The sequence below is a fragment of the Jaculus jaculus genome, chromosome 10, assembly GCF_020740685.1.
Source record: "Jaculus jaculus isolate mJacJac1 chromosome 10, mJacJac1.mat.Y.cur, whole genome shotgun sequence".
Classification (NCBI taxonomy): Eukaryota; Metazoa; Chordata; class Mammalia; order Rodentia; family Dipodidae; genus Jaculus; species Jaculus jaculus.
Genome location: NC_059111.1, coordinates 98,620,878 through 98,648,576, shown reverse-complemented (window position 1 = coordinate 98,648,576; position 27,699 = coordinate 98,620,878). Strand labels below are relative to the sequence as shown.

At 45.3% G+C, this 27,699-nt stretch overlaps 1 protein-coding gene across 1 annotated transcript in view; it reads left to right on the top strand.

The window, feature by feature from the left end:
- The window catches only part of Dgki (diacylglycerol kinase iota), a 499,206-nt gene that overhangs the window by 193,413 nt on the left and 278,094 nt on the right, over window positions 1-27,699 (top strand). The window contains 1 exon segment of the mRNA XM_045160292.1: window positions 259-354. Within this exon segment, the coding sequence (XP_045016227.1) occupies window positions 259-354 (96 nt within the window).

The window sequence follows — 27,699 nt, the reverse complement described above, 5'->3', positions numbered from 1 at the left end:
ATTTCATAAATGAGCACTTCCATGGATAACGAAGCTATTGACATCATGTCTGTCTTGGTTACAGGTCAAAGTTTCCAAAACACTTTCTTTCTCCCATTTCTGGAATTCCCACTGGGCCAGCTCAAGCTACTCTGAGGGAGCCAATGAGAAGTGTTTAAACTTGTCGGAGTCACCAAACTTCTTGACCCCAAATACAAAGTTTTAGTCTTCCCCGTCACCTGAGGCGAAGACTGAAGCTGTCGGTGGTTTCTATTGCAGGAGAATGCCGTGAATGGGGAGCACCTGTGGCTGGAGACCAATGTCTCAGGAGATCTCTGCTATCTGGGGGAGGAGAACTGCCAAGTCCGATTTGCAGTAAGTGTGTCAAGATGCTCGTCGGGTCTTTATGGGGAATAGCTTTTGAGTGCAAGTGTAGGGGTGTGTGTGTGGGGGGGTGGGAGGTCCCTGTCCCTGTACTTCCAAGGATAGGCTTAAAAGAATCTGCTCTTGGGCTGGAGAGATGGTTCAGTGATTAAGTTTAAAGGTACTTGCTTTTGTAAAGCCTGATGGCCTGGGTTCAGTTCCCCAGCACATGTAAAGTCAGATGCACAAAGTGGTATCTATGTCTGGAGTTTGTAGTGGCAGGAGGCCCTAGCATGCCCATTCTGTCTCTCTTTTCTCTCTCTCTCTCTTTCTTCTTGAAAATAAATTAACAAAATATTTTAAATTAAAAGAGATTGCCTTCTCTTGTGAGGTGGAAGCTCTCAAATGCTTTCAAAGTTTACAGAGTTTATGAAGTTTATATTGTTATGCCCAGTTCTCGGCACCCCCAGTGACCACCAAGGAGAACCAAACACGTGTGCAAGAGCAAGGAGCTTTATTTCGGGGTTAAGCTCGGTCTCTTGCCTTCATCAACACAGTGGATCCGTACAAGAACCCCGAGTAGTGGGAGGGTAGGGTGTTTATAGGGATTTGAACCTAGAAGGGGATGGGTACATGATTGGTTTATTTAAACAGTATACTCTTCTGGTTGGCTTAGGCTTTTGGCGGGCAAAGTTGGCAGGCTGGAGCTAGGGGAATTGAGCTGATCTGTGACTACAGGAATGTCTCATGACTTCAGGACTGTATGGCATGATGTAAGGCATAACTGGTTTAACTGTTAAGCCTACCCTTACGGCAAGGACGGCGGGCTGGAGCTAGGGGAATTGAACTTTATGACTTCAGGAATGTATGGCATGATCAGTTTCCAGTATCTGTTAAGCTCATCCTTACCAGAAGATAAAAAACTTAGATCTTGCTGGGAAACAGAAACTTAGGCCTACTGAAGACTCTGAAGCCTGTCATGGCGTCCATCTGGTTCCTGAATCCTTCAATAGGACTTGCGAATTGTCATGTTTTGGCATTTGATTATTTGGGGGAGGGGGTACCTGAGGGTACTGTGCAGCTTCAGGACCATAGCTGGGGTTAGAGAAAGGGTGAATGTGAATGAGGGAGTGTTGCAGTCAGGTCCGCATTGCTGGCAGAAATCACCCGACCAAGAGCAGCTTGTGGGAAAAGAGGTTTGTTTTGGCTTACAGATTCAAGGGGAAGCTCCACGATGGCAGGGGGAAATGATGGCATGAGCAGAGGGTGGACATCACCCCCTGGCCGACATCAAGTGGACAATTCCAACAGGAGAGTGTGCCAACCACTGGCGTGGGGAAACTGGCTGTAAGCCTGCCCCCAATGATACACTCCTTCCAAGAGGCATTAATTCCCAAATCCCCATCAGCTGGGAACCTAGCATTCAGAACAGCTAAGTTTATAGGGGACACCTGAATCAACCCACCATATTCCACTCCTGGCCCCCATTCATGATGTAAAGTGCCATGAATTCAGTCCAACTTTAAAAGTCCCAATATTTTTTTAATAAATCCCAATGATGTCCAAACATTTTCATAACCCAAGGGCTTTTAACTGAGCCATAATACCAAAAAAAATCCCCACAAAACCATAATGGCACAGAATTTAAATTCACAATGCAAAAGATTGCACTGGGCATAGCAAAAAAAAAAAAAAAAAAAAAAAAAAAAAAAAAAAAAAAAAAAAAAAATTCAACCAATACAAGATTTAAAACAAGGCAAACATCAAACTCTGTAGTTACCAGTCCAACAACTCTAGCCAGTGACAAATCTCCAAGTCCAATAATTTAACCAGCAACAAGTCTCTAGAGTTCCAATTCTGCCTCTCCAGCTAGGCTACTCAGAGTCCTGAAAAACTTCACTGAGGGCCAGCAGCTCTCTTTGGCAGCCATCTTCTGGTCCCGGCATCTCCACTGGGTCTCCACTGCAAGCCACTGTTCATTCTTAAGGCCTCATGGGGGCTCCATGCAGGCATTCAACAAACCTGCTTCACACTGCCCATGGCCATTTCCAAAACACAAGACTGCATTGCAAATTCAGTGACCCTCTCTTTCCTGCATTTCTTACACTGTACAATACCAAGTAGGGTGCCAATTTGTTATTCTAGGGGGGTTTAAAGCAGACTTTGAAGAACAGGACACTCCTTGAGCACTCAGGCCCCTTCAAAAGAGTCTACATTCTTCCTGTTGCCCCAGTGCACGTCAGCTGACCCAATTTCAAAGATTGTAATCTCTCAGTTGCAGCTGAGTGAACAGCTGTTTTGGCCCAAAAATTTCATTTCTGTGCCATATCCCTCTGCTCACACCAGCCCATTTCTATGCAATGTAACCCTGCACAATTTCTCAGGACATGGGCTTAACAGCAAGCCTCACACAAACTGCTTCTAGCCCAGTCCAGGCAAAGCTCTTTCTCACCCTCATAAGCCAACCCTCACAGTCCATAGCCCTTTCTGTGTTCAGATCTTTCAACTCTGACCAGAACAACCTATCAAGCTGTACTTACAGCACTGCAAGGCATCCCTTAGGCCAAGGTAAATCCTCCCACATTCCTCTTGAAAATCAGCTCCAAAAGGCCAAAGCCACACAAGTCAGGTGTCCAGCAGCAACGCCACTCTCCATACCAGCGTTGTTGTTGCAGTCAGGTTCACATTGCTGGCAGAAATCACCCAACCAAGAGGCGCTTGTAGGAAAAAGGGTTTATTTTGGCTTTCGGACTTAAGGTGAAGCTCCACGATGGCAGGGGAAAATGATGGCATGAGCAGAGGGTGGACATCACCCCCTGGCCAACATAAGGTGGACCATAGCAACAGGAGAGTGTGCCAAACACTGGTATGGGAAAACTGGCTATAAAGCCCATAAGCCTGTCCTCAACAATACACAGCCTCCAGGAGGTATTAGCTCCCAAATCTTCATCAGCTGGGAACCTAGCATTCAGAACTCCTAAGTTTACGCGGGACACCTGAATCAAACCACCGCAGGGAGTATGGCTGTGTGCCAGCAAGGGGCCTGAGTGTGCAGAAAGGGGATGCTCTCATTGTGCTGGGCAGTGTCTGTGAGGTAGGAGTTACTGATGAAGAATGTAGAACTGTCTAACTGGGGGGCGGGGTCGTGGAAGCAGGCAAGTAAGTAATTGAGACTATGATAGAGAAGACTCAATTCCATAAATGATTTAAAGAATAAGCAACTACTTGAGTAGGAGTATACTTTGCTTATTAAAAATCACTTGGTGTCTATATTTAGAACAATCTGTGTAAGGTTTACAATTCTCTTCAGGAGCTGAACATGGTGGTGCATACCTTGAATCCTAGCAGTAGGGAGGACAAGGCTGAGTCTGGAGCTGGCAAGTGTGAGGCCAGCCAGAATTAATTACATAGAGGCACCCTGTCTGAGAAGGAGGACATTTGCTAACATATGCAAGGCCCTGTGTTCAATTCCTAGGGTTGAGAAAAAAAAAAGAGGAAAAAAAAATACTGAAGAAAGCCTGGTGTCCATGCAGTAAGTGTTGGAAAAGCTAAAACTTTAATGTTGAAAGTGAGCCTAATATTTTTCATGCTAAAATATTAGTCTAAAAAGATGGCAATGAGAAACTTAGAATGATAAAGTGCAAAGAAAAGGGGAATTCCTTCTCGTTTAAGAAAATGACCTTCATAGCTTATATAGTGCTTGATGATTTTGGTTATTTTTCCTTATGTGTAAGAAGTATTTGGAACAAATTGTAGGACATTGAAATTCCAAGTTAATATGTTTCTGTTAATCAGGAAGAGGGTGAGTTTTGTCAAAGCTTGTTGAAGAATCCTCAGGGTTATTTATTAGGCTAGTTGAATTGCAAAGTCTCAAAACTAAAACCTTGGGGCTGGAGAGATGGCTTAGCAGTTAAGTGCTTGCCTGTGAAGCCTGAGGACCCTGGTTCAAGGCTTGATTTCCCAGGACCCATGTAAGCCAGATGCACAAGGTGGCACACGCGTCTGGAGTTCATTTGCAGTGGCTGGAGGTCCTGGCATGCCATTCTTTCTCTCTCGCTGCCTCTTTCTCTCTCTGTCTGTCATTCTCAAATAAATAAATAAAAATAAACAAAAAATTTAAAAATAAACCTTTTGTGTAGCCTGAGCAGTTTTGACTCCCAACATAAGTAGGTTTTGGTTGGAAAAAATACTTGATTTATTTTTTTGGGTGAGACCAAGGTTTAAGTGAAATTGGGAGAAGTAAAAGTTTCTGGAAAAGCCCAGATGTGGATTTGAAGTCAAGAAATTGTCATTTGAATCTCTCCACTACCCCTCAATGCCATTGAGAACTCATGATCACTGGGTCTTGGCTGCCTTTTAGGTAGAGAACAAGGGTGGGATTAAGTTTCTTTTAATTTTGTCTCTAACTCAGGTCTGTAATTAATCATTTGCATTTCTTCTAATCTTGTGGTAAATTCAATTGGTTTAAATACCAGCATTTCAATTTTATGCATATGTATTTTTAATTAAAGTATAATTGCATAGAATTTGACTAAATTAACCAAATCCACAAGAAGCTCAGCTGTTTGGACTAAAATGCTATAAATAATGAATTAACACTAGGGTCTTAGTTAATTGCATAAACATTGGTTTGGAGATATCAGATAATATGAAATAGAAAAAAAATGAGAGCCAACCTTAATGTTTTATACAGATCTTTCTGTCCACCAGTGAACTGATTTGTTACGAAGTTCTGCTGTACCCTCTAATTACTCTTTGGTTGTTTCTTCAAATTCTTTTCAGGACACAGGTTACTTCTCTTAACAACACATAAATTAATACAACCCATCCCCCCGCCCCTCAGTGGGTATCGCTATGTAGCCCAGGCTGATCTTGAACTCAGTGTTCACCCAAGACTGGTCTTGAACCCAAGAAGCTCCTGCCTCCTCCCCCTGAGCGTTGAGATAACAAGTGTGTGCAATCACACCTGGCTCTATGCATCCTCCCCTACCTTGCATCTGTAAATCGCCCTTCTCGTTGGTCACTCTTACCTCTAAGCTAGGAGAAACACAGAGAATAAGGAAACCATTAGGCAGGTCCATCAAGGCACAGGTTTGTAAGAAGTCCTGGCGTCTTTCTCTCTTCCTCATTAATTTCGCCCGAGGCACGCGACTCTCTTGACTCAGTTCACAAAGCGTCTGGAAGATGAAGAGTTTTCTCCTCCAGCAGGTGCTGATTAAGCCAAGGAGCAAGTCAGGAAAGAAGTAGAAAGCTTTACTGTGTCACCTCATCATAAGGTCCTTAAGGCCCAGTCTTTGGGGGGGGGGTGTTGAGGATCTGAGGAGACAATGTGTAGGTAGGACACCTGGCACCGTGCCTGGCATGGGGTGTAAAACTTAGATGAGAAAGAGGGTTGAAGAGACGGCTTAGCAATTAAGGTGTTTGCCTGCAAAGCCAAAGGATCCCAGTTTGATTTTCCAGGACCCACGTACGCTAGATGCACAAGGGCGGGGGTGTGCATGTGTCTGGAGTTCATTTGTAGAGGCTGGAGGGCCTGGCATTCCCCTTCTCTCCCTCCCTCCCTCTCTCCCTTTCTTTCTCTCTCTCTGCCCCTTTCTCTCTCAAACAGATAAATAAAGTATATTTTAAAAATTAAACAAGAGAGGGTAGGAGCAGATCATTCACCAAATAACTCCCAATCATAGGGCTGTGGGGATAGTCCAGTAGTTAGGGTGCTTGCCTGCAAAGTCTAGCGACCTGGGTTCAATTCCCCAGTACCCATGTAGAACCAGATTCACAAAGTAGCACATACTTCTGGAGCTTGTTTACAGTGGCTAAACCCCTGGCCTGCCCATTCTCTTTATGTATCTCTTCTCTCTGTCTCTCTGCTTGCAGGTAAATGAATAAAATATTTTTGAAAATTAACTACCAATTGCTGTTCTGTGTATAAAAAATAATATAAACAAAGTCACCCAAACGAAACAACTCTGAGGCATAAGCCTCATGTGTCTCATCAATTAGCAAAGATTTATGAAATGGCGAGACTTCCTGCAGGTTGGTTTAGGCTGAAATGGGTTGTCTCATGAGCAGCTGGCAGAAATGTAAATGGATGTAGTTCACAAAATTGGCAGTGTGTAGTAAGTGTATTAAAAGCTTCTAGCTCTCCCTGTCACCTCACATTGTGATGCCTGTACCATCCTTCAGTGTCATGTTTTGGGAGAGACATTGAAAAGTAGTGAAGGATCTAGCAGGGTATGAAAACATGTTGTAAAGAAAATTTATTGTCTTTTGAATATATATGTATATATATATATGTATGTATATATATACATATATGTAATATGTATATATATACACATATATATGTATATATATGTATGTATGTGTATATATATATATACATATATATATATATATATGTATGTATGTATCTTTTATTTATTTACAAGCAGAGGATGTGGGGAGAGAGAGGTGTGCAGAATGGGCATACCAGGGCCTCCATCCACTTTAGACAAACTCCATTCAGATGCAGGCCCTACTTTGTGCATCTGACTTTACTTGGGTACTGGGTAATTGAACCCAGATTGTTAGGCTTTGCAGACAAGTGCCTTAACTGCTGAGCCATCTCTCCAGCTCCAAGACACTTTAAATAGCATGGTGTCTTGTTCATTTTTTTTTCCCCACAGACACTCGAACTAGCACCTGTTCATCCCTTCATCCCAGATAAGGCAACGGCAGACCCAAGTAGTGGGTCCATTCATGTCTAGCAGAGTGAACCAACTGCAGGTTGCTTATGGGAGAATGGGCGTGTGGTCAAAATGGCCACCCAGCATGGGAGATGACTTCATCGGGCTGCATCCCTGGAGCTCAGTCTCCTGGCCTCAGACCATACTCCTTATATAAAGTTGGGGAAGGGCTTGTGGACCTTTAAAGTTTCAGAACTTCCTGAGTCGTAAGGAGCTGGGGAATTCTCGAAAATTACCCCTCAACACTTGGGTTATAACTGAGTATTGACGAGGAAATATACTTGAAATGAACACAAGGGAAGCAACTTGTTACCTGCTCTTAGGAGGATGACCGACACAGCGGTCCTCACCACGGGCTGTTCATTAGGATCCCCCTGGGATGCTGGTGAGCTATGCAGATGACTGCTTCTTTTTCTTGTTCCAAATGCTGATGATGGCTGGAGTTGGACTTGGAAATCTGTGAGTTTTAACAAGCATGTTAAATATTCTGGTGCAGATGGTCCACACAAGCCCAAGTTTGAGAAGTACCGTAGTGTAAGACCTTTAACATACAGGGCTGTTCATCAGGGCAGTAAGGCACTGGAGAGAGAGGGGCTCAGAGCCACGTTTGTGGGTGACATGGATGATTCTCTTCCAGGGAGGCTGGAGAGCAGTCAGTTGTACTGAATACAGGAAACTCTTCAGAGGAGAGCTCCTGGTTCAAAAGCTATATTTTCAACTTTTAGAGAATTGAACAAGAATTTTTTTTTTGTGAAAAAGCATGCATACATAGATCATGTAGTGTATTTGCGTTTTGTTCATGTGCTGCCTTTGAAGAACGCCTACCTGTTGCCATTACCATCACTTAGGCACCTACCTGTTGGCATTACCATAACTTAGGCACTTCCTACTGGCTTCTAAACAAAGTACAGGCAGAGTGTTTGGGGGAGGAGGGAATACTTTATTGAAGGCAGCACTTTCCCACTTACGTTGTTTCAGCGAAGAAGCACATTTCATGAGTAATTTAAGAGTAGGGGAAAAAAAAAAAATCAGAGTGGGTTGAGGTGGACAAAGGCCACTTCACAGACACAAGCCTGGAACTCTGTTTTAAAAGGACGGCCAATGGTTATATAAGCAGAGTTGGGGAAAGAAAATTTTTTGTTTTGTTTTTGTTTTTGTTTTTCAAGGTAGTGTCTCACTCTAGTCCAGGCTGACTGCTGGGATTAAAGGTGTGCGCCACCATGCCCCGCATGAGAACGCTTTTAGCAGGGAGAAGAATGTGCAAAGCTGAGAGGCCCAGAGCAAGCAAGTGAGCAATCTTGAGCCACGTAGGAGCACAACAAAGGGATTGCCAGGGGGAGGGAAGGGGGGAAAGGTGGGTGGGCTGGGGGCTGTCTCATTTTTTCTCTTCTCCTTTCCCTGTCCCTCTCCTCCCCTCCCCTCCCCTCCCTTTCCTTGTCTTTCCCACTTCCATTCTCTTCCTTCCCCTCTTCCTCTTCTGTCTCTTCCTTTCCCTCCCCTCCCCTCCCCTCCCCCACAATACCCCACCCACTCTACCATACCCTACCTTCCTCTCTTCTCTTCAGTAGCCACTTTATTATGGCTGGGACAAAATGCCAGACCAGAAGTAGCTTAAGGAAGGAAAAGGTTTAGTTTTGGCTCACACTTCCAAGGGGGAAGCCCATCATGGTGAGGAAGGCATGGCAGGAACCGGAAATCAGCATCATGTTGTCACATCAGCGGGGGGCGGGGAGGGGAGGAACTAGAAAACCGGAATGGCAAGTGGAGCTAGGGTGTCTGATCCTCAGCCCCCCTCCCCTCCACCCAGTGACATACGTCTTCCAGCAAGGCTCCACCTCCTGAGCGTTCCACAGTTGTCCTGAACAGTGCTACCAACTGGAGCTGAAGTATTCAAACACATGAGTCTATGGGGGGCAATTTACATTCAAACCACCCTTCTCCTTTCCTTTTCCTTTATTTTCCTCCCTCCCTTTTTTCCTTGCTCCCTCCCTCCCTCCCTTCTTCCTTCCTGTGTTATGCAGCCTAGCCTGGCCTCAAACTCACCATGTAGTTGAGAATAATCTTGAGCTTCTGATCTTCTTGCCTCCTACCCCCAGAATAGTAAGAAAACTCAGCAGCAGAGGCCAGTAAGCTAGAAAGGATATATAAAGGGAATGGAAAGGGAGGCGGTTGGGGGGGGGGAACTCAATAGGATGGTATTGTATATATGTAAGTAGAAGAACAGATTAATGGGGGGGCGGAAAGGCCTAAGTGAGGTCAGGGGAAGAGATTGAGGCGAGGAAAGGTGGAGGGAGAGATGATCAAAATCTAAGAGGATATGAATAAATCATATGAAAACCTATGTTTTTGGACAGTGGAACACACAGGGGCCATAGATTGTTACTAGAAAATTTTTAGTGCCAGATATGGGATAAGTTCCAGTGAGTTGTCAACCAGGGAGGTTTCCTGATGCCCCCAAAACATTATAGGTGAAAAATCGGAAGTAAAACTTCAGCTGGGACCACCGTAGTTTGGTAACATTTACTTTGCTCAAGCTTCCTGCATTCATTTATTTTCCCAGTGTACCTGGGCTGAGGGCTCAGCACCAGGGAGCTCCAGTGTTGCAAATGACAGGTAGTTAACTGTCACTAACTGACACCCTCACCCTCTCCATTTAGTAGAAACTCTCATAGGAACTATTTCACACTTTGTGATGAGGAATAGAATATTCAGCCACATATCTGTCCCCAGAGGAACTTATTCCTACACTAACCATCCATAGAGAAAACACAAGTACACACACCCTTGCAAGAGACTTACTTGTATCCATCTGTATATATATCCAAACGATGGCTTTGGCCATGTGAGACTGGGCAATTGTGGACAGTGAGGAAATGGACTTTGGGTGGGACAGACCTGGGTGTGAAAACCCACTCTTCCATTTATACTCTGAGTGAAATTTGAGCATTGTTTCAGTTCTCTTTGTCTTGGCATCCAGAGTGAAAGTATTAAGCCTTAGCACTTCCGTTTGTGAGTGGACCATCGATCACTCACAGCCCTTCACTTCGTCATTTGTATGTTTCAAAGTGCCGGCTCCCAATCTAGAGCTGCCTCATGAGGATGTCTAGAGCATGGGGTACAGTCGCAAAGACATCTCTGCAGAGAGAGAGTCCATGCACCGTCACGGCAGAGACCCTCATCCGCTCTGTAAGGCGACAGTCATGTGTTGAATTGCGTACCCCCCAAAAAAGATACACTAACATTATGGTGCCCAGAATCTTTAAATGTGACCTTGTTTAGGAATGAGGTTGTGACAAATGCCGTCAGCTGAGGTGAGGTCATGCTAATGTAGGGTAACCCCTAATCCTATATGCCAAGTATCCTCATGAGAAGAGAAGAGGCCACAGAGGAAGGACACCATGTGGCAATGGAAACGGGGCTTGGAGTGGTTCAGCTACAAGTCCAGCATTCTGAAGGGCTGCTGGCTACCAACAGACACTGGGGGAGACATAGCCTCCTAAGCAGGGCTTTCAGCAATGGTGACTTCTACCCTCCAGCTCTGTGAGCAAAGACCCCAGAATAAAACAAAAACAAAAACAAAAAAACATTTATGTTGTTTAAGGTCAACCAGGCTGTGGCATTTAGGGCAGTGCCAGAAAATGCCTGTGAGGTACATTAGCTTGTCTAGCCACCTGAACATCTATGGCATCAGAGGGCCTCACAGAATCCTGCCCAGACAGGCCCATTCCGCAGCTCGGAGGATTTAGGCGGAGAGGGATGTGGTTTCTGGGAAAGGGAGCAGGTAGGCAGGTAGGTGTGAGCAGCTGAGAGCTGTAGGAGAAGGTAGGTAGATGGTTAGGTGAGTGAGCGAGTGCGTAGGTTGAGAGAGAGAGAGAGAGAGAGAGAGAGAGAAAAAAAGAACTGTCAGACTTCAGAATGCTGTTACCAGATATAGCTGCTCTATTTTTACACATGCTTATGTCACCTTCTCTTTTTTGCGGGTAGGCTCTCTGGTACTGTTTTTTTTCTTTTTCTTCATGATTGTTTGGTTCATGCCTTTGCTTTAGTCTTTTCCTTATGGATTAAGGGTTGGTGAAAAAGGCTAAGCCCACCTGTAACACCTGACCTTAGTTGTTCTGGTATGATCTCGGTTGCCCACCATTTGGCAAATGTGGTTTTATTGAGAAAGTGAATGGGTTATGTTAACGAAGCCATGCAATATGGAGGTGGCTGAGTCAAGTGTGGGAGCCAACATGAAAAGTCCAGTCCTCCTCACTTTCCCCGAGTCTTGGCTTCTATAAAATACCGATAAGTAGATTTACCAACCAGAATCAGCGGAAGGACTAAATTAACAAATGTTCTTCTGTTCCTACATATAGTTCAATGTCATGAAATTGAACTAGCTAATGGGACATTTGTTCAGACTTAGGTTATAAAGGAGCTGATGTTTAGGGTGATTCTGTCTCGCCCTGGCATTGACTGTGACACCTTCATTTTGCTTCTCTGTGTCACCTTCATCTTCTCACCAGGTCATGGGTGGGACCACCTGAGTAAGATAAATCAAAGTGTCCCACATTGTGCGACATCACACAGACTGGGCCTTTTACCATTTTATCAGAAGCCGCATTGGTACTTATCCTGGACTTATGGAGTATCTCAACATTACTGCCCATGGGGATTCCTATTGGTAATGGTTTTGGGTTCTTGGAAGAAGCTGGGATAAAGAGTCCAAGGGTGGGCTGTAGAGATGGCTTAGTGGTTAAGCACTTGCCTGTGAAGCCTAAGGACCCCGGTTCGAGGCTCGATTAACCAGGACCCACGAAGGCTAGATGCACAAGAGGGCGCATGAATCTGGAGTTCTTTTGCAGTGGCTGGAGGCCCTGGCACGCCCATTCTCTCCCTTTCTCTCTCTCCCTCTGTTACTCTCAAATAAATAAATAAAAATAAACAAAAAAAGAGTCCAAGGGTAGCAGTTCTCTCCTGTGTGTGAAGGATCTGTTCTTGTTTCTGCTATTTAAAAAAGACCACGACCTAGAGAACTCATTATACCCTGACTACTTTGTCTCAGGACGAAAGTAGCTCCAGGCAGCAGCGTGCACACAGGTTGTATGCCAGAGGGTGAGTCAGACTCAGCAGGCGATGCTGGGGACCTCGCACGCAGCTGTGTGCTGGACCGGCAGCCTTACATCACTGAGCACCAACACTGGACTGCGTGTGATATTTCCTGCTAGCCTCACAAGCCTGTTGGATTGTCCAGCACAGCAGGTCAGTTAGCCACATTCAGATGGCTGCTTGGCTGCAGAAGGTGCTGCCTGAGATAGAGAGAGAGAATGAAATATATGCAGAGGAAGACAGAGAGAGAATGTATGTGTGTGTCTGTGTTAGGAGAGTCCAGCAGACAAAGCCAGCTTTCTGGGTTGTTTGGGTATCAGGATAAAACCAACACATGCAGCGAGTGCCAAGGCCACCGTCTGCTGGAGGATGCTCCCTTCATCAAAATCTTGAGAGGCTAATGAATCATGATGACTCAGGGGAAGCAGAGCCAGCAGCAACAATAGTTTACAGAAAGAATTTTTTCCAGGCATTTTTGCTACTGACTTTGGCAGTAGATGTGTGTGCAAGAAGGGAGTGGAGTCTCCCATGGGTGGAAGTGACATTGCATTTTGTGTGTGTGGCAGATGGTTGGATATTTTCATAGCGATCCTCAGTTCATGCACTTCGGACAGTGTCCAGAACTGGGAAAGCCCCCCCCCCCAATGGTTAGCCATGGTTCCTGTGACAGCTTTCATGATGGAGTTACAATCAGTACTGTTTGGTATGGGATACTTTTCCAGGCACAGGAGCACAAACTGGATCTGCTTATTTCATACAATATAGTGACAGAGATGTGGCATGTGAAGTCTGGGATCCTTAAGAGTCTGCCCTTAGGTGCCCTGGGTTGATAGTACCAATTGTCCATTTGCATAGTTCATTCCTTTTTCCAACCCATATGCTAGAAAAACACCTAAGCTTGTATAAAAAATAGATAACTTCATTCACTGAAAGAGTCATAAGTCTAGAGGACTCTGAATACCTCCAGTATATGTACAAAGCATGAAGAAGGACGTAAGGGCTGGGCAGATAGATCAGGTGGTACAGTGCTTACCTCCCAAGCATGAGGACCCGAGTTTGATGTCTGGGACCCGTGTAGAATGCTGGGCATGGTGGTACATGCTTGAAATTTCAGTGCTGAGGAATGGAGACAGGTGGGTTCCCCGGGGTTTGATAGCTAGCTAGTAATAGGTGAGCTCTCTAGATCAATGGGGAGAGACCCTGTTGCAAGGATATGGACAGCATTCCTGAATGCTCAAGGTTTTCCTCTGGCTTCTACACATATGTACAAACACACACACAGACTACATTCACAAAGAAGAATATAAGTACTTAGGTTTTCTTAGTTCTTTTCTGAGGAGAGAAAGGTTGGTGGAATACTTTGTTTTCCCCTCAGAACATCTGTCAACATCGTAAGGGTGTTCAGTAAAAGGCCATCTGAGAAGTGCTCCCATAATCCTTTGGAGTTTTTCTAGGACTCATATCATCTGTAATTTGGAAAAATCCTGCCTGTAGTGAGTCATGACCAGACAGGTTAAAAAAAAGAAGAAAAGCCTCATACTCTTAATCACCATCACAGCTTCATAATTTTTTGAACTTTTGCATAGGGTTTTTGCCTTTGTATTAAACTTTTGTATTGAGCTAAAAAATGTGTATGCTATTGTATCATTAAGAGTTCGTGGCAATTTTAGACTGAGGCTGTATTTGTGCATTTGCATGTGAGTGTGCGTTTATGTAAAGCATTCTGCTCTTATTTAATATTAGATGACCCTATTCATTAATAACAAAGATATGTTTGTATCTGGCTCAGGTTTTAGTTTGCATGCCACCCAGGCCTGCCAGCCACTTAGAGCAGATTTTAAAACACACTTTTGCTCAGGGACATTCAATTTAGGCACATTATTTGCATCAGTCATTACCCAACACTACTACTGGCCTCCAATGTTGATATTGTCTCTGCTTTTTAGGAAAGTCTTTTCTCACTCCTGCCTCATGGACCAGACATAAATTTTTGAGAAATAAATGACTTAAGCACATTGGAATGAAAAGTCTGTTGTGATATCTTCATCCTCTTTAAAAGGATATAGATGCTGGTGAGGTGTATGTGTGTATGTGTGGGTGTGTGTTGAAATCTAATGACCTGGCTTTGAGACCAGGCTCTAAGACTTCCTGGCTTTGAGTTTGTGTAATGTTGGGATTGTTTTACAGGCACATAGTACAGTGTGAATAATAACCCTCCTCTTATACTTGTTTCCATGACTGAGCTATAACAGCCATATGGATAAATACAAACACTCAATCATATGATCCCCTTGAATCATCCTCCTTGAAGGGAAGTGATTCAAAACCCCTAAAGGCAACCCAGATTTGCAGAGTGTGTTTCTGTCACTGAGGAGCATGAAGGACAGTTTTGTGAGGTAAGGCAAGGTTAAGGTGCCCTTGACTCTGCCCCTTCCCTATCTTCACCTTCCATCCTTAAACACATGGCTAGGCCATCGGCTCCCATGGGAGTTTAGCTTACCGTTGTGCACGCTTGAATCTCCAACGCTGAGAGCAAGTCACCCTGGGACTTCTCGTGAAAGAATTGGTCCAGTGGCGTGATTGTTGAGAGACATGTACACAGACACCTGTCACCAGGTCGACGTTATCATCTAGACGCCATAACGCCTATCTGAATTTGCACCTCATCATTAAGGCTCTTGAGAGAGAGATTTCACCCACATACCACTAGTCTTGTGTGGCCAGGCTCTGCCTTGTGCAGCCCATTTTATTTGATTTTCATGGAGAACAGAGGCTGCTTGCCACTATCTTCCCCAACGCAGGTGGTCCTGGCACGGTTGCTGCCAGCTCATCCCTACGAGGACCCCCAGGATAGCAGACCAGAGAAACTGATGGTGCCAAGTCCTCTCTCTTTGTTCTCCCCAGTCTTGACATCACAGCTGACCACTCACACAGAAACTGAGTCATAGTTAAGTTATAACAAGCAGCGGACCTAGGATAAGCTCATATCTAGTCCAAGTGGCTCAGTCTCCGAGAGTCCCGGGTCCCTTTAGCTGTAAAATGGGTGACTTGGTATGACTGAATCTGGGCTGTGTGTACAGTATACATAATACACACATTGTGCTGTCAGCCAACTGGTAAACCCGTCTATGGCAGTGATGGTCTCATTAGACTTGATATGGGCAGGTGTGGCTGTGGCTGTGTGTCAGTAGAAATAACGTTGCCAGCTGACGATGCAGTGTGGGATGGACGGTGGCAGAAATGTTGATCTTCTTGGGATAGATGGCTGCAGTTCTTTGTCGCAATTTTGTCACTAATGACTTGGAGTGTGGAAAAGAGCAATGCAGGGGCTATTTACCACAGCTTGATATCATTTTTTAAGTAGGTATAATAATGCAAATTAAAGAAAATGCCTGTAAATTATTGGTTAGAAATATTCAGCTGTAAACCTCATGATACAATCCTGTGTATTATTCTGTGTAGTAAGCTGGGAGTGAGACCATGAATCAGGTCAGGTGGCATCAGGGTGCTGTCATGTTTGCAAGGGTTGAAAGTCCAAGTTCGATATTTGATAGTTTGCATTAACCCTCAATCGCCTGCCGTGTCTTCTGTCTACTACGTCAGAATGTGAGTCACTGATTCAGCCTCAAAATACCACTTCCTGTTAGGCTGTTTATGGTATAACTTATGCTATACACGGAGCCCATCCCCAGTCATGTCTGTATGCTTGCATTCATGAATAGACATACGTGTGCATATAAGGGCTCTATTTCTATTTATTGATGTCTGTACATTGTCCTCATGTATCCATGTATGTGCAAAACTGCACATATGCAGTCAACTCTGTCAATGCTGCGTGGCAACTTTGGTCTGGTAACACATAAAACCTTTAAGAGAGCATAAAAGTCTAGCAGGGAGCTGCCGCAAAGTAGCTGGAAAGAGCCAATGACAGGGTGACAACCTAAGATAAATTTAAAAGTGGTGGCTGCCCATTGCTGTATAAAGTAGGACCTGCTGGGAAACATTGAAAAGCGAATGTGGGGAAAAAAAAAAGAAAGAAAAGACTGAGGGGAGCAGGAGCTGAGAGCAGCGGGAGCGAACACAAGGAGGCAGTGACAGCGGGCTGCGAAGATGGCTCAGCAGTTAAACGTTCTTGCTTGCAAAGCCAGCTAGCCCAAGCTCCACCACCCATGATGGATAATTGTCAGGGCCAATATTGCACAGTCTTGTAAAGGTCGCAATAGCCCCAAGGTGGTCGTCAATGCAACAGCCAGTTCATGTCGATGAGACCACGTCCCAGCCTCTAGATCTTATATATTTTTCTTCTGCCTTCTCTTCCATAATGTTCCCTGGGCTTTGGAGGACATGATAGTGAAATAGGGATATTTGAAAGTCTCTTTAAATTCCCTGGGATGGAATCCCTTTCAGTGCATCAGGACCAAACAGGAGAAGGCAGAAGGAATGGCTGAGTAGTGTAGCATCCGGGACCAGTCAGAACAGGTGTCCATGAAGCGTCACCTCTCTCATCCATCCGTGTATCAATTCCACATCACTCAGCCTGTGCCAACCCACACACATTCGTCAGTCTGTCCTCCATATTTCTTATAAGGAGCAGCTGTGATATGTGTTTGGCTCATGTTTCAATAGTTGGCCCTGAATTTTAGGTGGGGTTTACAAAATTGGTAGTGGCTCACATAAGCCACCCAACCGAGTTCCAAAGCATATAGCTCTCTTAAGATGCATATTACAGCTTTCTGTCGAAGCCCATCAGAGAGACTTTGTACAGTCATGTACTGTCAAATGATGAGGACATCTGAAAACGACCCTCTGGGAAGTTTTGTCATTGACAGATGTCACAGAGTGGGTTTGCACAGATGGGTAGTGTGGCTTGCTAGACATGTAAGCTGTGGTGCATCACGAGATATGTAGCAGTCCATCATTGGCCAGTATATTATTCTATAGTACATGTATTACCACTCTTTTTTTTTTTTAATTTGAGGTAGGATCTCTCTCTAGCCCAGGTTGACTTGGAATTCACTATGTAGTAGTCTCAGGCTGGTGTCAAATTCACAAGGACCCTCCTACCTCTGCCTCCCAAATGCTGGGATTAAAGGCATGTGCCACCATACTTGGCCACTGCTCATTTTTTTTTTAAATAATCAAACCCACTAACCCACGTCAGTCTTAAACCACTTTTATAGACTGCGGTTGGGGGAAAGTCTCATTCAGTAAAATCCTTGCCTCATGGGCATGAGGAACTGAGTTCAATCCCCAGTACCCATGTAATAAATGCTATGCATAATGATATTGCCCCTATAATCCCTGCACTGGCAAGGTTAGAGACAAGGGAATCCATGAGACTTTCTGAGCATCTAGTCAAACCTAATTGGTAAACTCCAGGCCAATAAGAGATCCTTTATTAAGGAGTTAAGTAGACAGAATTCCTGAGGGTGACAAACCCAAGGTTGCCTTCTGGCCTCCATATGGACACGCATGCATAAACGCATGTGCACCCATACACGGTCACCTACACCCGTGAACACACACACATGAATGTATGCACGTGTACACATACAACATACACATACAGACATAAAGAGTGGAATACTAGTTTGCACCAACAAATTTTATTATTTTTTTATTTTTGAGAGAGAGAAAGAGAGAGAGAGAATTGGTGTGCTGGGGCCTTAGCCACTGCAGTTGAACTCCAGATGTTTATGCCACATAGTGTCCATGTGTGACCTTGCACTTGCCTCACCTTTGTGCATCTGGCTAATGTGGGATCTGGAGAGTCAAATTTGAGTCCTTTGGCTTTGCAGACAAGCACCGTAACCACTAAGCCATCTCTCCAGCCTAGCAAATTTATTAAAATTTAAAATTTAAAGGCAAACTATTGGGATATGTGTACCTTTCCCTCTAGCCTGAAGGAAGAAGCCTGAACTGTTCCCATAGTAGCTTCTTTCAACTCTTACAGAATGCTTAAGACAGGATATAGTATCATTCTTTGAGCCAACACACTTCTAGCAGCTTGATCCTTAGCAAACTATTCCCCAAGTGAGTGCCAAATGGTTGCTTCTCAGGAGGAAGAAAAGTCTTCATGCATCTTTCTAGATCTCATATTTCAGCTCCAAAGTCCTCTGCCTCTCTTGGTGTTCTCTAAGATTTGGGTTATTTTCTTTTCAAATGGAAAATATAAAATATGTTGTCTGTCGGGGAGATGCAACAGTTTTCATTTGTGTCCAAACAATGTCAGGAAGACTCTTTTCTTTCTTCTCTGCACATGTTCCTCAGGAGGCTGCGCAGTTCACCCTCCCTCACCTCAGCTTGGGCAGGGGTCCTGGCTTAGCTCTGAGATGCATTGTACAAGTCTGAGGCTCCTCAGGAAAAGTGTCTCTGGGCACAGACACCTCACATGCAGACTGCTGTGGGGGACGCGTTCTTTAGAACAGAACAAAACATGCCTTTGGAAGAGCGTATTGAGCGGCTTTTATTGCACTGTTCCAAGCACTTCCGGCCATCACCCTGTGGGAAGCTGTTGAACGTGCAGTTGGCCAGGTGTACTGCACAGCCAAGTTGACCCAGGTGCAAGATCAAGGTCATCCTGGACTACTGATTGTTTTACTGCAAGACAAGGTCAAGGCATGAGCAATCAGTGTTGACCTCAGTAGAGACCTGCATGGGGCTGGAGAGAGGGATGAGACCTCTGTTGCTGTTGTGGTTTGGATCTAAGATGTGCCTCCCCTCCTAGCAAAGTTCATGCGTAAAATGGCTTGTGCCTCTGCCCATGGCACCCCTGAGAGACAGTGGTCCCTTCTGGAGATGGGAATCTAGTGGAAAGAAAACAGAACACCGGGGATTTGCCTTTAAAGAGGATGTTGGCTCTCTGGCCATTTCGTGTATTCTCTGTTTGCTTCCCAAACAGCCCTCCTCAACCATGCATTGTGCTAATGCAGCCCAAAGCCACAAGGTCAAGGGGAGGCAGGCCGAAGTCTTAAAGGATGAGTCAGAATAAACCTTTTCCTTTCTTTTTTTAAATTTTTTTTTGTTCATTATTTATTTATTTATTTGAGAGTGACAGGGAGAGAGAGAAAGAGACAGAGAGAGAGAGAGAGAGAGAGAGAGAGAGAGAGAGAGAGATTGAGAACGGGCACGCCAGGGCCTCCAGCCTTTGCAAACGAACTCCAGACACGTGCGCCCCCTTGTGCATCTGGCTAACGTGGGACCTGGGGAACCGAGCCTCAAACCGGGGTCCATAGGCTTCACAGGCAAGCGCTTAACCACTATGCCATCTCTCCAGCCCAAACCTTTTCCTTTGGGAAGTTGATTATCACAGGTGCTTTGTCCCAGTGACAGAAAGCTGACTAGCACAGTCGCTCGGGCCCCTCTGTCTTTCTTTCCTCTCCCGTTCTTACCAGTTCAGGACCCAGTCACCTCCTGTATAAACGAATCATCACCATAGCGGCAGCCATTGTGGCTTTTGTTCTTTCGGAAACAAAGGCAACAACTTAGCAAGAACCTGCCAGACAACCCCACCATCTGGCTCCCCACTGTTGCCTGAACTTCTTCTTCCTAGAACTCTTGTCCCCCCAATAATGGTATCTGGCCACGCGGCCACCCCTCAGACATCTCCATGTTCTCATGCCTCTGGGTCTTCCCACTTAGCCCTTTCCCCTGCCTGTGACACTTTTCCTCTAGGTGTCCTTCACCGCGAGCCCCCTCATTTCCTACGGGTGTTGTGAGGGTGTGGCAGCCTTCGGGGTTGCCTGTCAACAATGTCAGTCTTCGTGGTCCTGATCTTTGCTGTCTCCCCTTCTCTCTTTACTGTTCCATCCAGCACTTGTTTCTGTGCATCTGTAATCAAACTTACCTAACCTGTTTACTGCTTGTCTCCCACAAGAGGACATATTCTTTGTGAGAGTTTTATTTTTTATTTTATCTATTTATTATTATTTAGCTTTTGAGGTAGGGTCTCACTCTCGTCCAGGCTGACCTGGAATTCACGGTGGAGTCTCAGGGTGGCCTCAAACTCATGGAAATCCTCCTACCTGTGCCTCCCAAGTGCTGGGCTTAAAAGTGTGCGCCACCACACCCAGCTTTTTTTTTTTTTTTTTTTTTTTTTAATTTTCAGAGAGCAAAAGAGAGAGACAGGAGAAAGAGACAAAGAGAATTGGTGTGCCAGGGCCTCAGCCACTGAAATCAAACTCCAGAATGCTTGCACCACCTAGTGGGCATGTGAGACCTTGAATTTGCCTCACCTTTTCTGTGTCTGGCTCATGTGGGATCTGGAGAGTAGAACATGGGTCCTTAGGCTTTGCAGGCAAGTGCCTTTACCACTAAACCACCTCTCCAGCCCCTTTGTGAGAGTTTTTAGTGTTGTATTCACTGCTGTGCCCCCAAGTGCCAGGGACAATGTCTGTTACTGAGGAGATGCTCAGTATTTGTTGGTTCACTGAATAAATAACTCATCTCTGTTTCTTTTGTCTTCTCCCTGCTGTTTTGAGGTGGCTCTGTCTACTGTTACAGCATTAAATTATTATTTGTGTTAACTGGGCATGGTGGTACACACCTTTAATCTCATTACTTGGGAAGCAGAGGTAGAAGGATCACTGTGAGTTCGAGGCCACCCTAAGACTACAGAGTGCATTCTAAGTCAGCCTGGGCTAGAGTGAAACCCTACCTCCAAAAACCAAATACATATTTTATTTGTGGCTATGTTGTTCGCAAAATCTCTACTGGTCCTTTGTTACCCACTGTGTTAAAATTTGTACCTCTTAGCCCACATTTGGAGCCTTTATGAAGCCTGTCACTGTTCATCTGATAGTTTCAGGCCACATCCACCTCACCAAGGCTGGCTTCCTCGCTGGTCCCACTTTAGGCATTTTATCCCCGGACTCATACCTGTTATTGAAGTAAAGTCTTCCACATCTTAACTCACCTGGAGCTGAACACGATAGTCTATGAGCAATGATAGCACACTCTTGTCTTAACTGCCTGTTTATGTAAGCTTTGGTCCTCTGGGGGGTGGGGGGGGGAAACAACAGCTTCCCTTCAGCATTCCTGGGGATCCTCAAGACGCTTGTGGTTGCAGTATCCACAGACACTGACCTGTGTTCGGCTTTGGTGACATCTCTACCCTTTGTGCCCTCTGGTGTCTGTCATGGTCTTCTGGTTGCCAACCTCTTTCAGAGTTGGCACCACTTTGCTTTGGCTTATTGGGAGAAGTCGTGTGCCCTGGTGGGAATCTTGTCTCCTGATATCACCCAAACCGCCACTTCTCTAGCCTGGGGCTGGGTTGACAGCTTGAGTGGGGGAGAGTTCTTTACCTTCTTTCTTTCCTCCCTCTTTTCATTCTAGAATATCTGTAAGATTGGGATTTTGGTGTTGGGTGATAGCACTCTAGAAAAACATGCCAGTTTCCTTGCCCTCATCTAACTCCACAGTTTTTAACACTTGGGCCTCTCTCTCTCTCTTTTTCTAACTTTTTAGTTTTTTTTTTTTTATCAGTTATGTTTATAGTGTGTATACAGCCATGATGGTACCATCATTATCCTTCTCCCTGTCATTGTCCCCCCTGCAGATTGTGGGAGTTGCATTGTGAGGGTGGCCTTCAGTTATGGGGGAGAAGCAATGTCTCTGTGCATAATGACCCAAATTTTATGGCTCTAACAAGCTTTCTGCCTCCCTCTTCCATGAATTTTCCTGAACCGTGTTGGGTTCATTTTAGGTCTATTTCAGTGATAAGGTCTTGGGAGTCTCCGTGTCTCTGGATATCTGATTTGGTAGGAGTTGAGTGTTCTCTGTGTCTGTCTCCTTCACCCTTGTGCTGGTACCAGGTTCACCGAGAAAGCAGCTCTTGCTCATTACCCCACTAACTCTATGGCTTCAGCTGGTGCCCGGGTGGGGTGCGATGGGCTGATTCTCTCCTGAGGTTCTGCATCCATCTGAAAAAGAGAAGCAAGTTCTCCAACGGAGAGTTAGGTCAGTGCAAGATACATGGATGCCCGTTTTTGTTTTTTTTTAAATTTTGTTTATTTTTATTTATTTATTTGAGAGCAACAGACAGAGAGAGAAAGAGAGAGAGACAGAGAATGGTTGCACCAGGGCCTCCAACCACTGCAAACGAACTCTAGCTGTGTGAGCCCTCTTGTGCATCTGGCTAACGTGGGTCCTGGGGAATCAAGCCTCAAACCAGGGTTCTTAGGGTTCACAGGCAAGCGCTTAACTGCTAAGTCATCTTTCCTGCCCTGGATGCCCATTATTGTTTTAGAGAGAATTTAATAAGTGTAAGCATTAAAAAAGAAAAAAAAATGGCTTGAAGATCTCATTATGTACATATTTAAAAAAATTATTTATTTATTTATTTGACAAAGAAAGGGAGATAGAGAGAGAATGAATATGAATGGGCATGCTAGGGCCTCCAGCAACTGCAACGAGCTCCAGATGCATGCACCCCCTTGTGCATCTGGCTTACGTGGGGCCTGGGAAATCAAACCTGGGTCCTTTGGCTTTGCAGGCAAATGCCTTAACTGCTAAGCCATCCCTCCAGCCCATGTCCATATTTTTAAAAAACAAATTAATTAAACTACCCAAAGATTTATTTCATAAAAGTACTTATATGACCAAGGTCTCCTGTTTTAGAAAATATATGTCATTTAGTATGCCTCCGCACTCAGAGTACTTTCTTATGTCATTGGAATCCTTCTGTTCTTTCTAAGAGCCCATTATATATTAACGAATAGTACCTGGCCAAGGGAAAGGACATTTGTGTGATTTCTCTGAGAAAATCATGAAAAGTCATTCCATTTTGCTTGGTAACTTAGCTATCATCTGTGACAGAAAGTATAACTTCAAAATGGTGACATCCAAGTGTTGATGTTGACACAAATGGTCACTTCCCCTTTTTGGAAACTCTCTAAAATCTTAAACCAGGATTCTTAGTGCTTAGAATTGTACAGGACACTGAATCTCATGTTTTAATAAATTATTCTGAGCCCTAAAGTGTTACTGTCTAATGTAAGCTTTATGTTTGTACTCCAAAAGTATTTCTATAATTTTTTAGTGTCGATTAGTAATTGGAATAATAGTCAACCATGTACAGATAAAACAAAAATCTTTTTAAAAATGACAACCTCCATACGTAGAGACAATGTGCCTTGGTCATAAACAGCTCCCTCTACCTTCCTTTGTCCCCTGTCGCTCAGCCTCTGTTCCGCACTGAACCCCTTCTTCCCAACTAGCCCCTCTTCTACTTTGATGTCATTTTCTTTCCCTCCTCCATCATCCATGACAACATCTTGATGTGCCCAATCTCATTTGTACTAAATGCTCAGCTGTTACTTCTCAGTCCTTTGATGAGTTGTAAGTCTCCCTGGACCTCTCTTACGTAGTCCAGCTCTGCCAGTCCTCTTGTTGTCCTTCATGGTACGGGTCCCTGCGGCTTCTTTTCACACCGTGTGGGTCCCTATTCCTACATCAGTGAGTCCTCAGTGCACCTGAGCGCCCAGCCACGCTCACATGACCCAGCCTCCACCCTCAGCCCCCAAAGAAGTAACTCATGAAAATAGACACTTGTGAGCCTGACAGGTCCGTAGTGAGCACCTCCTATCCACTGTCCATTCTTTATAGAAGGTGTCAGTGTCTCTTAGACCATGAGACATCTGGTTGAGTGTTTTCGTCTTTTCAAATGCGTCTATCTTTAAAGGCTGAAATCAAGTGTCTGCTGTCTCCTCTTTAGCTATTTCCTATTGACTCAGCCACAGATATTTTCCTCATCTAAATTACAGTTTTCATTATCCGACCTCTTCCTTTAGCACTTGGCCCTGTGTGGCTCTGCCTTGGTAAATGGCCTTCTCTTCCAAGTCCCTCTTTTCCCCTCCAGTGACACGCCAGGTTCTTCCTGAAGACGGGAGCTTCTGTCTGTGTGTCCTACGGAGCCAGGCACACACAGTGGGGGTTGTTAAGATCTGTCGAACATGCCTGCTTAAGTGTTTTGGAAAAGTCAGTAGTTAACAGGCTGTTATACTTCCGGGAGATTCACTTCTACTGGGTCATTACAGTCACGCATGTGACACACATATTTGGGTACCTTGATATATATTGGAGCATAGAGTGAGGACTTCGGTGTTCTCATTTATGAGACCCTTGTACCTGCTTTGCAGTTGCCCTTGCTTTCTTTTCTTTTAGATATTCTAAGGTAGTTTTGGTGTCCTTAAAAAATCTAGGGTCTCGATGACAGAGGGCTGTTTCTGAGGGACAAGGCCTCACATGTCCTCACCCGCCCCGAGCTCTCAGTTCACACACGTGACGATGACGGATAAAGGTCACCTCCCCAGCATGGCCACACTACTCAGAATGAGTGCCGCCACCCTCTCACCTGGGGGTCATTCTCCTGCAGTCAGCCATCCAAGGTGACCTCTGAGTTTCTGTGCAGGTCACACTCCTGTGAACACGTGCGTCTTTGTCTCTCAGTCTGTGATCATGAACCCCTTGCCACAGACAGACTTAGTGACAATCTGAGGACTTCTCAGAGACGTGTGCTGGATGTTCCATTCTGTGTTGTATTGGGGGGAAGGAGAAGACACCAGGAGTGACAGTGAAGGTCCATCTTGGGCTCTGAAGTCGCACTAATGGCACTTTCAGATAATGCCATTCTTCATTTTTTTTTTTCCCTGAGACCAATTTACAGATTGCATTTCAGGCTCCCCAGAGAAGAAGGACGTGCCAAGTATGCTTGTCGTTTCTTCTAATTAGGTTTTTAAATAAATCAGAGAACTCTTGTTTTCATTTACCTTGGATTATACAGCAACAAAGGTCTTGTTTGTGTTGCCTGAGAGAGAGAAAGAGAGAGAGAGAGGCAAGTCCTCACCTAGAGGACACTAGATTCCTGACATTCTGAAGGCGGGCAAGATTCCTCTTAGCTTTGCCATTCCTCTTCAAGGCACAGAGACCCCTTTGCTCAGCCCGTGTGGTCCCTCCTCCCCATGGTCCTGCTGCTGTGGCTGAGCCTGGAGGTCTAGAGTGTGGGGATGGGAGTCACTGTCCCCTGCCTGATTTCCAGACCTCCCTCAGCTTCTATTCCACACGAATCTTCTGGCGAGGAAACCTGGCAAACCAGCAAGGATGAGCATCTGGGAGGAAGCTTGAGTGAAACCCTCCCTGCCAGGTCTTCATCCTTCCATTTCCTGGATTTTTACCGATCAGGTCCAATGGACTCCTCAAGAGTGTCCGCTGCACCCTGAAGCCTGCTCCTGATGCTGTCGGTTCCTGCCCTGGTCTCTTATCCTTTGCTGGCTGGGGCCTCCTCGCAGGCAGGGCTCAGTAGAGGCAGCGATTCTCTGGGGTCTGCTCTGGGTGAGAAGAAGATGACTTGGTTCTATATTCCCTGGGCTACCAGCCAAGGCTGAGCCGGGGCAAGGCGGGCCATGCAGGCCTTTCTCCCGCTGCCTGGGCAATCACAGGCTGGGTTCTTTTATTTTTGTTCATTTTTAATTTTTTTATTTGAGAGCAACAGACACAGAGAGAAAGACAGAGAGAGAGAGAGAGAGAATGGGCGCGCCAGGGCTTCCAGCCTCTGCAAACGAACTCCAGCCACGTGCGCCCCCTTGTGCATCTGGCTAACGTGGGACCTGGGGAACCGAGCCTCAAACCGGGGTCCATAGGCTTCATAGGCGAGCGCTTAACCACTAAGCCATCTCTCCAGCCCACAGGCTGGGTTCTTAAGACCACAGCTTGACTAAGGCGAAGACTGAGCAGACATCAGCATGCACAGCCCACCTTTCTGGAGAGACGAGGCTTGGGAATTGCCTTACTTTGAAGGCCGGGAAACACCCCCTGTGACCCCTGCTTCTCAAGGTGAAAGTTTGAGCAGCTGGAGGTTGCAGACTTTTAGTTTCCATTCTCTTGGGCTGCAAAAAGGCTCCAATCTTTCTATAAACCACAAATGTATAAACCTAAGTTGTGTGAGTCCTTAATGGATCCATATCCGTACACTTCTCTTCCCATTTTTCCATCCCTTCCCTTGTCTCTCTTCCCCCTTCCCCTCGTCTTTACTTTCCTTCCCTCCTTTCATATTTCCCTCTACCTCCTTCCCATTCGTCCCTTCTTCCCCACTTCTGTTTCTTTCTCTTTCTACCAAATTCTATTAACCAGCAGCAGAGTTCACTGTAACGCAGTAGAAATCATATATCTTGCTGGATGGATTTGTCTGCGGGTGCTTACCTCTGATCCTTCTGTCCCTGGGAGCTCCATTCCAGTCCCTGGGGTGGGGCCAGGTGTCTAGGGTACGGCAGTATTACTCCTGTGCTACATAGCAGCTGCAGTTTGCTGAGGGGCCGCCGCCTCTTTGAGTGCTTGCTGCATACGAAATGGTGGAGAGTGTCAAGCCAGAGTTTGGTGCATGGTTGCCCTTCAAGCCGCTGAGTGACTGCTTACCATGCCAATCATTCTGAAGCTCAGTGTGCCATCTTGTTATTAGACTGGCATGAGATATGAGGAGAAATGAACTACACATTATGTCCTATATTGTCTTTGTTTCTGCAGATATAGTATCTGCCTCCAAGCACTTGGGAATTGATGGCTCTCTCTTTTTTTTTTAAAATTATTTATTTATTTGAGAGTGACAGAGGAAGAGAGAAAGACAGATAGAGGGAGAGAGAGAGAGAATGGGCGCGCCAGGGCTTCCAGCCTCTGCAAATGAACTCCAGACGCATGCGCCCCCTTGTGCATCTGGCTAACGTGGGACCTGGGGAACCGAGCCTCGAACCGGGGTCCTTAGGCTTCACAGGCAAGCGCTTAACCGCTAAGCCATCTCTCCAGCCCGATGGCTCTTTTTTTTTTGACTAGCAACACTGACAACATCAGGAAACCCTTTTAAGGACACTGAAGAGGCTGGTCCACTTGATATTGAAAGTAGTAAGCCCAACTGGCCTTTACGTTCATCAACGTGCACAAACGAATACATTCTTATAACTTTACTTTTTAAAATGTGTTTCATGTCTCAGGCAAAGTTTAGTTTTCAGGGCTGAAGAGATGGCTCAGCTATCAAGTAGGCTTCCTGTTCCTGTCCTTTTGTGTTAGTTATTATCATGTCCCTGGGACCAAAATACCTGACGGAAACAATTTTTTAAGTGGAGATTTTGTTTGTTTGTTTGTTCTTTTCCTGGCTCACTGTTTTGGAGACGTTTCAGCCTTGTCCAAGGTTCAGCTCATTGGTAGCAGAAGGAGTGTACCTACAGCTGTTCACGTGGAGGGAGGCCAGGAAGCAAGAGAGAACAGGCTGGAACCAGAGGCGGCTCAATGGCCGGCCCGAGTAGCATACTTCCGCCGACCTTCTACAGGTGCCCGAGCTTCAACGTAGTGAAACATGAGCCTGTAGCGCACATTTCAGATTCAAACCATTCAACCCGTGTTTAGTTTAAGTCTTCAAAGTTAAAAGTTCAACCTAACAAAACATAAGATTCTCTTATGTTTTGAACACTATCTTCCCAGAAGCTTTTCTCCAGCAATATGGAACGACTTCAAGTTCGAATGTAGTCATAGATATGACAAGCTGCAGCGTCCATCC